The 13,348-nt window shown below is 37.6% G+C and overlaps 1 protein-coding gene across 1 annotated transcript in view; it reads left to right on the plus strand.

The window, feature by feature from the left end:
- The window catches only part of itga11a (integrin, alpha 11a), a 48,082-nt gene extending 43,872 nt beyond the window's left edge, over positions 1 to 4,210 (plus strand). Inside the window, exons 23-30 of the mRNA XM_056752344.1 lie at positions 42 to 125; positions 208 to 298; positions 392 to 505; positions 668 to 751; positions 1,116 to 1,226; positions 2,145 to 2,240; positions 2,813 to 2,926; positions 3,063 to 4,210. Of these exons, the coding sequence (XP_056608322.1) occupies positions 42 to 125; positions 208 to 298; positions 392 to 505; positions 668 to 751; positions 1,116 to 1,226; positions 2,145 to 2,240; positions 2,813 to 2,926; positions 3,063 to 3,140 (772 nt within the window). The 3' untranslated portion in view covers positions 3,141 to 4,210. The remainder of the gene's footprint in view (positions 1 to 41; positions 126 to 207; positions 299 to 391; positions 506 to 667; positions 752 to 1,115; positions 1,227 to 2,144; positions 2,241 to 2,812; positions 2,927 to 3,062) is intronic.
- Positions 4,211 to 13,348: the final 9,138 nt, after the last annotated feature.

A 13,348-nucleotide genomic window follows, 5' to 3' on the forward strand; every position in this document is an offset into this window, starting at 1 on the left:
GACTGGAATGTTTGTCATGCTTGTTTTTATTGTCTCTGCAGTGAGGGTGAGGAAGTGGCCTTACACGATAACGTTAATGCTATTTTCTACATGCTGAGATATGAGGCTGATCTGCTCTTTACAAGGTAGGATATATGCACGTTTCAATATTTTTATTAACTGTGTGTAGTTCTGGTAATAAATGACTATAGATTTTCTCTCTTTTAGGGATTTTTACCCAACCCGATATGAACTTAAACCAGACATTTCGTTAGAAGAACCAAGTGATATCAATCCTCCTTTTAACTTTACTTTTCAGGTGAGGTGTAATAACTGATGATCTGTTACTTATAAGGCAGGGAATCACAAAATGACCCTAATGGTGACGCAATGTTTTCTTTATGTATTACAGATGCAGAACCTTGGTTTTTTCCCGGTCCAAGATCTGCAACTGTACATTGCAATTCCTGAAGTTACAAAAAATGGCAACCAGCTCCTGCAAATAGGAGATTTTCACATAGACCAGGTAAGAGGATAGCAACTAGACTTATTATCCGACCCAGATAATATCAGACTCCTTAGGACTACCAAAATGTTTCTAAACCTACTAATAGTAATTATTCAGATATAATATAGTTCTATATACTGCAGTGTAAGGTAAAGGTGCTTCCTGCTTTTTTTCCATTAGGTAGGTGGTAGTCACTGTATCCCCCCTCAGCACGTGGCACACAGTCGGGCCTCTCCAGAGGACCTCTCACGAATATCACAATTGGTAAGTACTGGAAACATTAGGGTGTAACATGTTGTGTTTGATCCTTAATGTGATTTTAAAAGTTTGCGTTGTGCTGTCTGGTTGAACCAATAGAAATGGAATGTGCCCACATTACAAAATGTGATTTAAAGCAGATCTGTACAAAATATTTAGTGTTTTTTCCTCTAAATAAAACCAGTCAAGTTTAATGACTATTCCCATAAATTACGCATACTTTTCACAGAACTTCAATTCTGTAATGCATGTTCTTGTGTTTTGAAGATTCTCATTTGTCTGATGTTTGGAGTTTTATAATGCATCTTAATTTGCGTTTCATCTTAAAAAGAAAATGAATTAAATTAATGAAAAATGTTTTTTTGTACAGAACTATTCCAACACCCTGGCTATACCAGTGCAATGCACCATCAACCTGCCGTCCTACAGAGATGTCAGTGTGAAAATTAGTGGATCTCTGTGCACCGATGCGCTGCATGCTGTGAGTAAACATGACATTGAAATAACAATCGTGTGAAGTTACTGTAAATGCTGTTCAGTTACAATTCATTGTACAAAGTGGGGAAAACTTTCAAAACCATTTCCAAATTATCATGTTGGGAGCTCTAAACTGTAGCTCATCTTGACACAATATGGCAAGCGTGTCATGTCTGGTGACTGTATTTCCTAACCAGAGCTGGCCATGAGCCTGAGGGATGCTGCAACACTACATGACGGCTTTCCTCAGGGGAAGCATCTCCCCAAATCGTTTTATAGGGACAGTTCACCCCAAAAAATTTGTCATCATTTACTCACTCTATAGTTGTTCCCAATAAAGATATTTGGACTAAACCTTGTAACCAAACAGTTCTTGGACCGCATTGACACCATAGTAGGAAAAGTTGCAATGGTAGTGAAAAGGGCCCCAGAACAGTTTGCTGTCCTATATTCTTCAAAATATCTTCATCTGTGTTCAGATTTTTTTTATAAAGTAATGTTTCCTACTATGGTAGTCCATGGTGGCCAAGAACAAATAGTGCAAAACCTCACACTATGACTAGAGCAGTGACAACAAGTCACATGGTCTTTGTACGTAACTTAGAATTTGTTAAAAAAAAAATTCAGTGAGGGCTTAAAATAAAATGTTTAAAATAACAAAACAATAGAGGGTATTTACGAGTCGTGACTTTCCCATGTGTTTCACACATGAACACACCAGAATGCACCAGCTTTAGTGGTAAAACACTTGGCAAATTGAATGGTTACAATATCACGTATAATGTTTTCCAAAGATATTCTTTTAGATTTTTTTTCTACCACATTCCTAGACCCTCAGCTCTCGAACTTGTTCGTTTTCTTTCTCACATGTACTGGAGTAAGTGTCTAAGAAACTGAAAACTGTTTTTCTTGTCATGGTCAGCTGAAGTTCAAAACCCTTGAGCTGGTGACGACAGCCTCAGCGGAGCTAAACCCATCCAGCCCCATGTTTCTGCATGAGGAGAGGCCGGTCAGACATGTGAGTCAGACACACGTCCACATTTGCAGAAAACCACATTACAGAAGCACTGCTGGACAACATGTTTATAAGGCTGAATTTGTAGACGTGCTGAATTTGTAGACATCTTTACACTGAATTGGTAAAATAATTCTCTCTTTAGCAATTTTGATCAACAAAAGCATTAACAATGTAAAGTTTAATTTATCTGTTCACTTCAAGATTTCCATCAGTGAAGTCAGATTAAGATTCAATGTTCACATGTTCAGCAAATATTCCAGTGAGCATAACCAGACACACTGGCTCTCCTGCCAGTTCCTTTCATTCAGAGATAAGTGCGTCCTCTGGTGAGCTACAATGTGTAACATTTCACCACAGTAAATGAATTTGGAGCCAAGGGGACCGAAAGGACCCGCAGTGCAAGTCGCTTCTTTTCCATAGTGCTGCAAGGTGCTGCCATCTATAGGTGTGACAGAAAACTGAAATAAATAAAATCAGCAAATACACTCAGCAGATTTACAACAGAAATTAAGCACCAGAATCTACAGAAGATTAAACTCCATGTTAAATTTTGCTTGTCTGTGTTTTTTCAGATATTTCTAGAAATTAGGAAAGAGGAGGATTACCGTGTTCCCATCTGGATTATCATAGGCAGCACACTCGGTGGCTTGTTGCTTCTTTCTCTCCTCATTCTAGCACTTTGGAAGGTAATGTGTAGTATAAAGGTTCATAATAAATTATTAAAACACATTTTAGTTTGATTGTAATATAAAAATAACCAACAAACACGTGAAAATGTAAACACAAAGTCATGTTCAGCTTTTTCCTTTTTCACTCCCGTAGTTGGGATTTTTCCAAAGGCAGAAGCGACGTGAGGAGGCAGAGAACGACGCAAATGGTAAAATGGCAGAGGAAAGATAACGCAGGGTGCTCCAAAGGGTTCAGACAGGCCCGCTTCTCAGGGACCGACCCACAGCAACACACCACGTCTCTGAAACAGAGAGAACGCAAGAAAATGTAAGACTTGTGGCAATGAAGAAATGTAAGACAGGAGAGGGACACGCTCTGTGCACTGGACGACCTGTTGTTCCCTAAAAACACTGCAATGACCCTCGCCGTGCCCGCACTGCTTACTGAGCCGACCCCGTCGATGGGTCTCCATCACACTTCTCACCCCAGATCAAAACCCCCACAGCAGGACATTCTTTTGAGAGACACATTTATGGAAAGCACACGTTCAAACGGACAGCTTTGTGAGGGGAAAGAATTTAAGGAACACCAGGCTTTCACATGGTCTTTGAAAGCTCAGTCATTACATTTGATCCTCGGCCAAATCCTATGTCTGACTCTTCAAATATACAAAAAACCTCAAAGGGCTGTGACTGAAACATTTAGATTTTCTGGTGCTTGCTTGGGAAAGAAATGCAAAAGTTGGCTCACTTTATTTTGTAATGACCTTACTTGTAATATTTAATACTAGGCACTGGAGTATGTAGCTCTACGTTTTTCCACAGTGGTCATAATTTATTGAATAGAAAACAAATTTTGTTATAGACTTTACTACGTATGTTTTTAAGAAATATCCTCCTCTAGTAACGTAAAAGAATTATACAGCATTATTTTACTCTTTCATATGCATCATTCTTCATTATCAAATTAATCTAGAGGGGGACATTTACTCTTTTTTTTTATATATTGATGCACTTTTTCTTATATTGTATTGATACAAACTTGAATTTTGTAAATATACCAGTTACCTTTTTGACTGTGGTTTCAAGGGAATTGTGGCATTACGATTAGTGAGATATCAGTCCTAGTTTGGCTTCCAGGTTGGGGCAGCACGTCCATTAATTTACTTCACACAACAACAAAGCTTTTGAGAAAGGGTATGCTTCTGTACAGAATGTAAACCAGACCAATGATTTTGTCTGTGCTGATAATGCTTCATTCTTTTATTATATAGAAAATAAAGTATTGAGTATATTCTCAAATGTTAAAATTAAATAAGATGCTCAGTGTTATAGTGAATTATCATTTTAATTGGCAGACTCTGCTAATTAATTTTTATAAGAATGGACACAAATGTTGATAAAAATATTATTATTTTAAATATTTCATTTATTAAATGAGATCCTTATGTAACATATAGTACAGTAACTTTGTGGTTGCTGTTCATTGATACAAACAGTAGCATGCTGCTTTTAGTTAGTGTAAATCACTACTATTCGTCACTCAGCTTTCAGGACCAGAACTATCTGCTTTATAAAGTAGTCCATTCCCATTTCAGTTCACCTTACAATAGATCACAAAACCAACTTAAAACAAAGATTAGTTTTTAACAGATTATAATTATTTTAAATATATATATATAATATGTTTAATACCATAGTTTAGGTCCTCTCCGTTCACCCCTACTCAACTGTAGTCAATCTTCAAGAGCAAAAGAAGACCTATAGAACAATAATACTGACCAAATCAAGAACCTAAAGAAGATCCTACTTCCTCAATCAGGTAAAATTTAAAACCTGCACATCAGTTCCACACATCAATTAAAGAGTTATTTCTAACTATATCTTATAAAATATAGTTTGGATTGACCACCAACATATGTAGGAAGTCTAAAAACATCCATGATCTGTATGTGCAATATGATAATTGCAGTATAATATGCAGAGTGCAACCAAAATAAATGTTGACTTCTCATACATCATTCAGCAGTGCACTTACAAATACAAACTGTTAAATCTACAATGTGTAAGCTTTTTTGGGAGGATCTATTGAGAGAAATGCTATATAATTTACATAATTATTTATATTACAATAGAAGTTAAAAGGAGGGGCGAGCGGTGGAGTAAGCCATAGGTTACAATTCACAACATCAATGAAAGATGTCGCTAAATTTCAAACATTTGGACCTTTAAAGTTCACAGAGTCATATTTTTTTTCTACAATGCATTAACTGCATAAGACTGCGGAGTATTTTTGCTTATGGCCTGGAGAATCTGTAGTAGGATACTTTTGTATTATTTTAAAATTAATAGTTCTGGAAAACAGAGCTTAGTTGTTTATTTATTCATAGCAGAACATGTGATGAGTAGTGAGAAGTTGTTATTGCGGAGTTAGCTGTGTCACAAAGGAAAGTCATTTAGTTACTTCTGCTACTGCAGAGTTGGCATTTAGAGAAAAACACAAAAACTTGAGAAAGTCTTGTACAAAAATGACCTCTTTCAATGCCATATTTCACTGTCACTTCACGATAAATCCCCTTCATCTTTATTTTTCAAGGTTGCTTTGTATTTTTCTGTGCTATTTCATTCGTGGATGTTAAACGTGTATGATTTCCCTACAAAACTATGCTTTGTAGCAATGTATAACTGAACTGTAATTGAACAAATGCCTGAACACTGGACACATACACTACACCAGTGGTTCTCCAACTGGGGGCCCCAAGATGGATCCAGGGGCCCACAGATTTTGTGGCAGAACTGTACCATTTTGTAGTTTTATGCAATCAAGCATCATAAAAAAAATGCACCAAAAGTATTGATGTTCCAACATTGTATAAATGACAGAGAAAGTTCTGATATGAAACTCTAGATGGCGCAGTCCTATAGTCTAACCAAATCTGACATAATAACTTTACCAGCTGATTGGTTCCTTCTGCATCAGCAGCCAATGAGCTTGCTGCTCAATGTTAAAATCTTGGCTAGTGATTGTCCTAGAAGTGCAGTGCGCTTCAGAAACCCTCCTCCTTCCCCACCTCCACATGTACAGATATTTTACAATGTGATCAAGTATGCTTTAAGAGGGTTATTCATATATGTTATATGTGCAGTAGCAGCACTCCTTACATCCACACAGCAGCCTGTTGTGAGGTATTGGCAGTAGCAAGTCTCTGTACTTGCTCCACTGCAGCAACATACCAGATCTTTTCCAAATACATTTCTAAGCCATTCAAAAGTTGTGATGACAGAACTGAATAGGTTTTTGGTTTAATTTAATTTCTAAGTTTAAGAATATAAGTTTTTATTTGGGTGGCTGCAAAGTGGTGCACAAAGGGGGCCTTACAGTGAGAATGTTTGAGAACCACTGCACTACACCCATACTATGGACATTGCTATTGTTTATTCTGAAAACAAACTAATAGTTTGGTTATTATTATTACTGTAGGTCTGGCTCTCTGAATTAACTCACGTTTCATGTCACAAATTTAACTGTCATATACTTTCATTAAGGGGAGTGTTCAGGGTAGGTCACAGAGTCTGTTGGTTATAAACAGTACAAAGATGTACGCAAATACAAAAAGGAGAAGCGGCTTCATCAATAGTTCAGCTAATACAACTTCAGCTTTTACTCCTCTACATTCAAGGTAAGGTGGTTCCGTAGATCGTTTATATTATTCTGTCACAGACATAAAAACTAATGATTCAATACTATTATTCAGTGATTCAGTTCTAAGTAAAGGCTCTGAACACAGATTTTTTTCACTTTTTTATGGTTGATTATTTAATATGGAACATGTTTAGTAACTACCAAGTAAATTTGGTTAGCATTTTCTGTGTCTACTTGTAATTTGTTACAGGAAACAGGGTCATAAGCGTTATTACGTGATAAAGTGGTTTATTTATTTCTCTCTTTAAAATACACTTTAAAAATACCCAAATATATTAAATGTGAAATCTTATTTAAAGTTACCTTTTTAGAGTAATAGGTACATTATTTATTCAAGATACAGGAACGCCATGTATTGACACCACTGATGAAGCTAAAAATCTTCAGGATTAGATATGTTGCTTGAAGCTTCAAAGAAATTTGTGACAAGTATCAAATTCATGATGATAAGTTTCTTCTTTATTTTATTTGAAGCATTAAAATTACACATAAATGCTTCTGTCCATACAGATGGCCTATACTATCTGACCACAGCAAATGGGGTGCTTTACCAGACGTTCTGTGACATGATAACTGCAGTAATCCCAGCCGCCCTGATGGAGAAGGAACATGATCAAACACATTGACTTTTGGAACAGTGCTAGCTACTACAAGCGATAACTAGTTTTTAATTGTGGATATAATTTATGACTTTTTATACTGCTTTTCAAAGATGAATATTTTTGTTCTGTGATTTCTATGATCATTACCTGGAATTATAGAAAACGCAGTTTTTTACGGCGTCTTTGATACACAGAAGCGGCGTCATTTACGGCGTACTATGGAGGTCCAAACGGCAAAATGAACGATGCTGTGCATTTCGCTTAAAACGCTGTTATTAATGCCGTAATTTACGGCGCGTGCGCTACAAATGCCGTTTTTTTCGGTGTCTGTAAATCTTAAACGCCGTAAAACCAGACGTCTTCTGAACACCAGGCGTCTGGTTGATGGCAAAAGATGACCCAAACGGCTTTCCATAATAAAATGCGGGTTTTAGTTTTCAGCGCACAAGAGAGCTTGTGATGCGCGTGGTTTGGGCTTTTCCTCGGAGGTAGTGCTATATGCGCATTTCTCAATCAAGTAATAACAGCGCACGCAGGCATCAATGACGCATTTGAATTAATGCGTCATTGATGCCTCTAGATAGAAGATGTCTGTAAAATGTGTATGATTAAGAATGGATGTAGGCTACAACAGCTCTTTCCAAGATGTTTAGCAGATGTTTTTACACAGCAGATTAGAGGAGTGAACCTACACCGGTGTCACGGTTCAGTTCGATTACTGTTATCACGTCATCGATTCGGTTCAATTCGATATCACGATGCATTGATTACTCAAATTTCAATTTTACTACATCACATTTATACAATTTTGTCAATAAGTACAAGCAGTCAGATATATGAACTGAACCTTTATTTGTACCTTCTCTTCTTCGATGTATCAAACATCAAACAAAACTCAAGTCTGGGCATGAGCATGAGCATAAGCAAATACACAAAAGTAAATACTTAAAGTGCATAATGCAAGAAGGAGTATACTTTAGAACTTATATAGGGCAATGTACTTGTAAACAAATGTATAAACATTAAATTAAATAATACACCAAAATAAACAAGAAGGCCACACCTACTTGTGGATATAGTCAATCTTAAAAAAAACTAAATTTGGACTTCAGCATTGTTTTAATAAACAAAAGAAAAGCAAATAACAAATATAACATAACAGTACTGGACACAGGGAACTTCCTGAAACATCACAAACTGCTCAGCATGAGTCACTGCTCAGCATTTGGGAATTTGTAGGTTTTTCTTGAAGAACTGGTCCACATGCTCTGGTTTAAGAGTGCTTCTTTTAATTTTAATGGCTCACAGTACATTTTCTGTAAATAATATATGGACAACAATAATTCCAATCAAAGAAAAGAGTCTCTGCTTTTAAACAAAGGAAACCATATTCTTCAATCTTGATTTGTTCTTTTTTATCACTCCTTGGAAATGGGTAGGTTTCTTCAAAAATGCATTACTTTGATTAAAATATAATTTTGAGATAATTAACGTTTTTCGTCAAAGATTTCCGCCCAGATTACACTCAGAACAATCATTAAAAACCGCTAAAACATATGCGTTCTAGGTCCTGGGATTCTGTACTTATTCCCAAAGGTGTGTAACAGCGCCACCTGCTGTACAAAAGTATAAACACTGATTCGGGTAATAACGTCTTTGGCGGGGAACAGTTTTTTTTTAATGACGAGATAAATCATCAATGTCGGTGAAAGAGTTAATGAAAAAGAGAAAGTAACAGAAGAAAATATATAGATGTAAGATATAAGACTCCTATCACTTAACGTCCCTCTCTTATAATCATTTTCCTCTCATGTAATACCTAATGTTATACTAATCAAAACAGGCTTCACTCATAAGCTCGATCAAAGCTATATACTTTGCAAAAAAAATAATAACATTGATGTAATTATATGATTATTGTTGTTATTATCATTACTATTATTGCATTCTCTCATAAAAAGATTTACCGCTAAGTTAGTTAGTTAACTCTAGATGGAGAACAGCCACCTCTCTCCTGCTCATTCTCCGGGATGTTTCCTTTTTAAATGCTCCAGCATGCAGGTTGTGCTGCCGTGAAAGGCAAGTTCCGCCTTGGATGCATTGCAGACAACCGCATTTTATTGTTTTCAATTTGGTAAAGCTTTCCCACACTTTACTTGTTCCCATTCGTTTGTTTTCCGAAATAATTGTGTCCTTCTACTGCGATATCATTCGGGAAGGCTGCATTACACTCTAGCGCTACAGTGCCGTAGCGGTCAAATTGTGATATTGCAGGCCCTTAAATTAAGTCACGTAATCAAACGACTACTCGATAACAAGAATATTTGTCGACAAAGTCTCCATCAACTCTGTGCTGAAAGCAGAACAATATCCACTCCACTCATATTTTTGCTAACCTTTCAGGAGGACAGTTTTCAGCAAAATAGATCTGGCAGAAGCATACTTGCAGATGGAAATAGAAGAGGACTCTAAAGTGTACCTAACAGTAAATACCCATAAAGGACTGTATCACTAGAATAGGCTGGTTTTCGGCATCGCCTCAGCCCCAGCGCTATGGCAAAGAGCAATGGAGCAGGTACTTCAAGGATGCCCAGGCAATGCTACCTTGTTTACATTATAGTCACAGAAGAGAAAGTCTGCAGTCATCTGGAGAATCTGACACAAGTCCTACAAAGACTAGAGGAGTATGGACTATGAGCAAGACGTCATAAGTGTGAGTTTTTCAAGAGCACCATCACATACTGTGGACACGAGATTGTGTCCACGAGCCTTTGCTTCACGCTCCCTAAGTGCTGAAGAGAGAAATTACGCACAGATAGACAGAGAAGCTTTAAGCCTGGTCTTGGGTGTAAAGTGGTTTAATCAGTATCTGTATGGAAAGGAATTTATCTTGAATACGGACCATCAGCCCCTGCTTTCCATTTTCAGTCCTCAGGAAGGAGTACCACTGTCAGCTGCTGCATGAATGCAGAGATGGGCACTGTTTTTGGGAGGACACAGATATCAAATTGAGTTCAAAAGAACGCTCAAACATGCAAATGCCGAGGGACTGTCACGTTTACCTTTAAATGGTCACGGCCTAGAGTCAACAATGGAAAGCACAGCCCTGGATTTATTTACTCTGGTGCAGCTTGAGAATTCTCCTGTCACAGCTGAAATGATCCAGAGAGAAACCAGAAGAGACCCTACCTTGTCGCAGGTCTACACAGCCACTCAAAGAGTGTAGAACAAAAAGCTCGATTTCCGCAGTTCTATCAGCGGCGTGATGAACTGTCTCTAGACGGAGGATGCATCATGTGGGGGTTAAGAGTCGTGGTGCCACCAAAATTGCGCACTCAAGTTTTGGAAGCTGCATACTGGCCATTTAGGAGTGGTGAAGATGAAGTCGATCAAACAAATTTCGTTTGGTGGCTGGGAATTGACCAGCAAATAGAACAACTTGCCGTGTGTTGCTCGGGATGTCAGCATGTTCAAAAGATACTAAAGACTGCTGCGTTACATCCTTGGGAATGGCCTACATCGCCATGGCAACGGATACATGTTAACTTTGCAGGGCCGACATATGCTTCTGTTCATTGTTGATGCATGCTCTAAGTGGCCATATATGAAATGACCACTACAACGGCTAGTCAACCCATTGCAGTACTGAGAGATCTTTTTGCAAGGACCGGTGTTCCACAGCAGTTGGTGAGTGACAATGGGCCCCAGTTTGTGGCTGAGAAGTTCAAGATGTTTTTGAGGAATCCTCCACATTGACTTGATTTGCAACAACTGAATAGAAGGAATAAAAATATATATAATAATTAAGCGGGACATTATTGAATTATTATTAAATTATTTTGTTGAAAACAAGTTGTATCTGTTCTTAACATGTTCTGAAAACAATTTATTTTATAACTGACTTCTTATCTAGTGGGAGGAATTGTAGTGTATGGAGTGTTTAAGAAACTCAGGGATTGTTAAGTATGTCAATTCTAAGAGAGTAACTCTGCGTACGTTTGTGGTTGGCAAACCCCGTGTGGGGGCTTGGTTGAGTTTGTTCAGTAAAAGAAATAATACAGTTCGTTGGTGTCTCATCTTTATTGTGTAAAGGAGTACAAACACAACAATTACAATGCTTCCTTCTTGTAGAGAATGGGAAGCTGACGTCAACCTAGGGCTGGGCAATATATATCGAGGTTCACGCTAATTATACATGTCTAAATCGATTCTAAAACCGATTCGATATTTATGCAAAGCTACTCTGTGAACTACGCCTCTTTGATCCGTAGGAGAAAATGCTTGATCTAAAATCACTACGAGATTGAGTAGTTTATGACGTACATTTGAAAAAGCAACCCTCGTCAAACATCATCACTACAAGTGTACTTTATTATCCTGAAGATACCTGAAAAAGTTTGTAGAGCAGCGATAAAATATGACCACTGGCATTTCCTTTAATTAATTGTTCTTCTTCTGTTACCAATATTCGGAATTTCTGCGCAAGAGCGCCCTCCCGCTTTATGATGTGGCGGCATTTAACCGTAGGTCATTGAGAAACTGAGAGCATTAGAAACGCACGATATATCCTCCAGCCCCACGTAACGCCCTATGTTTCATGTTGCAGAGGCGCCGCCATCTTGGGAGGATAATACTCCACTGCTATTATTGTTTTTTTTGTACCATTACTTGTTTCGTTTGATATATGGCGAAATCGAAAGAACCAGATGGACTCTGCGTAATGCTATAGCAGTTTTTAACACAAAAAGACCGAGCTACCATTGTTACATTTCCTAATCAAACAATAAAAACAAAACACTGCATTGAACGTACTAGCAACCATCCTCCTAAGATGGCGCAACATTCAACTCGGCGTGATGTTGATTAACAAGCTCTATAGGGGGTCTCTCTCTCTCAACACGGTTTATATTTATCTAAGGTTAGAAAATGCTGGGGAAACTTTACATTTACGCAACATTTAAAAGTGTAACGTTAGAAAGTAGGTAGATAACACTACAATGGTCTGGTTCAACAAAATAACTTACCTGGGTGAGTCTGACTTTAAATGCTTAGAAAGCTTGTACGTTGTGATGTTAGCTGTGACACCAAAGCTCCGATGCTTGTGTCAAAAAAAATGAAGCGATTTTCAGTGAAGCTTATTATCGATGCGATCAATGACGTCCAAAGCTTCGTTCCACACAAACCCATGTGACTGCTGTGTACCTTGATTCAAAGTCGCGACTCAAGCCACGCCCTCATGGCCCACATAGCAGACAGACTCGGCCCGAATGTGGCCTCAGAATGGCACTGCTGGCGCACTGCTGGCACTGGCATGCAACAAGTCAGCCGAGTGTGGGCCATGTGCGGCAGTGATGGTACTGGATCCATGACGGCAAACAATAATTGGGCCGATTGTGGATGGAGGTGTTGGACCAATTGTTGATATTAGGTCTGTGGCCCAGATCAGTCTAGCGATTGTAGGCCACATTTGACATTGTGTAATTCACAATTATTGCACGGTTACATTTAAACATGTTTTACCTTGTACATTTTGGCAACAGGTTACAGGCAGATTTGGTTAACTCCGCTCAGCCTGTTCTACTAAAATGTTGAAATATCAAGTAAAGCAGCACTCTGTCTATTCAAAGTACTTCAGGCTGATTCTTTTTTAAAGTAACCTGGCCTTAAAAAACACTTGCACATATTTTTGTCTATTTAATGCTTTGTCATACAACTAATTATTTTCGTAGGTTACATAGATTGTGGTTTTAATAGAAAAGGCTATTGGTTCATGATGGTATTTTAATGGAAACCTTAAGAATTTTTTTAGGTTCTATTGTTTTTCAGCAGGGAACAAGCTTGCAGTATAGCAGTGTGCTGAGCTATATTTAAGGTATCAGTTACAGAATAGGTTAATAAGGTATCAGTGAAGTGAAATATCATAATCAAAATAATTTCAAAATGAGTTAACGATTTAAATAAAGAGAAAAGTTTTTATTATGTTTTCACATTTTATTGTACTTTTTAGTTTTATGGCCTAAATCAAAATAAACCAACACTTGAAAATAAATCTAATTTTGGAGCAAATATATAAATAGCAAATATATAAGTATATTTGTGAAATACACATAACAATGAATAATACGCCCACAAAAA

The sequence above is a fragment of the Triplophysa dalaica genome, chromosome 1 (assembly GCF_015846415.1).
Source record: "Triplophysa dalaica isolate WHDGS20190420 chromosome 1, ASM1584641v1, whole genome shotgun sequence".
Lineage (NCBI taxonomy): Eukaryota > Metazoa > Chordata > Actinopteri > Cypriniformes > Nemacheilidae > Triplophysa > Triplophysa dalaica.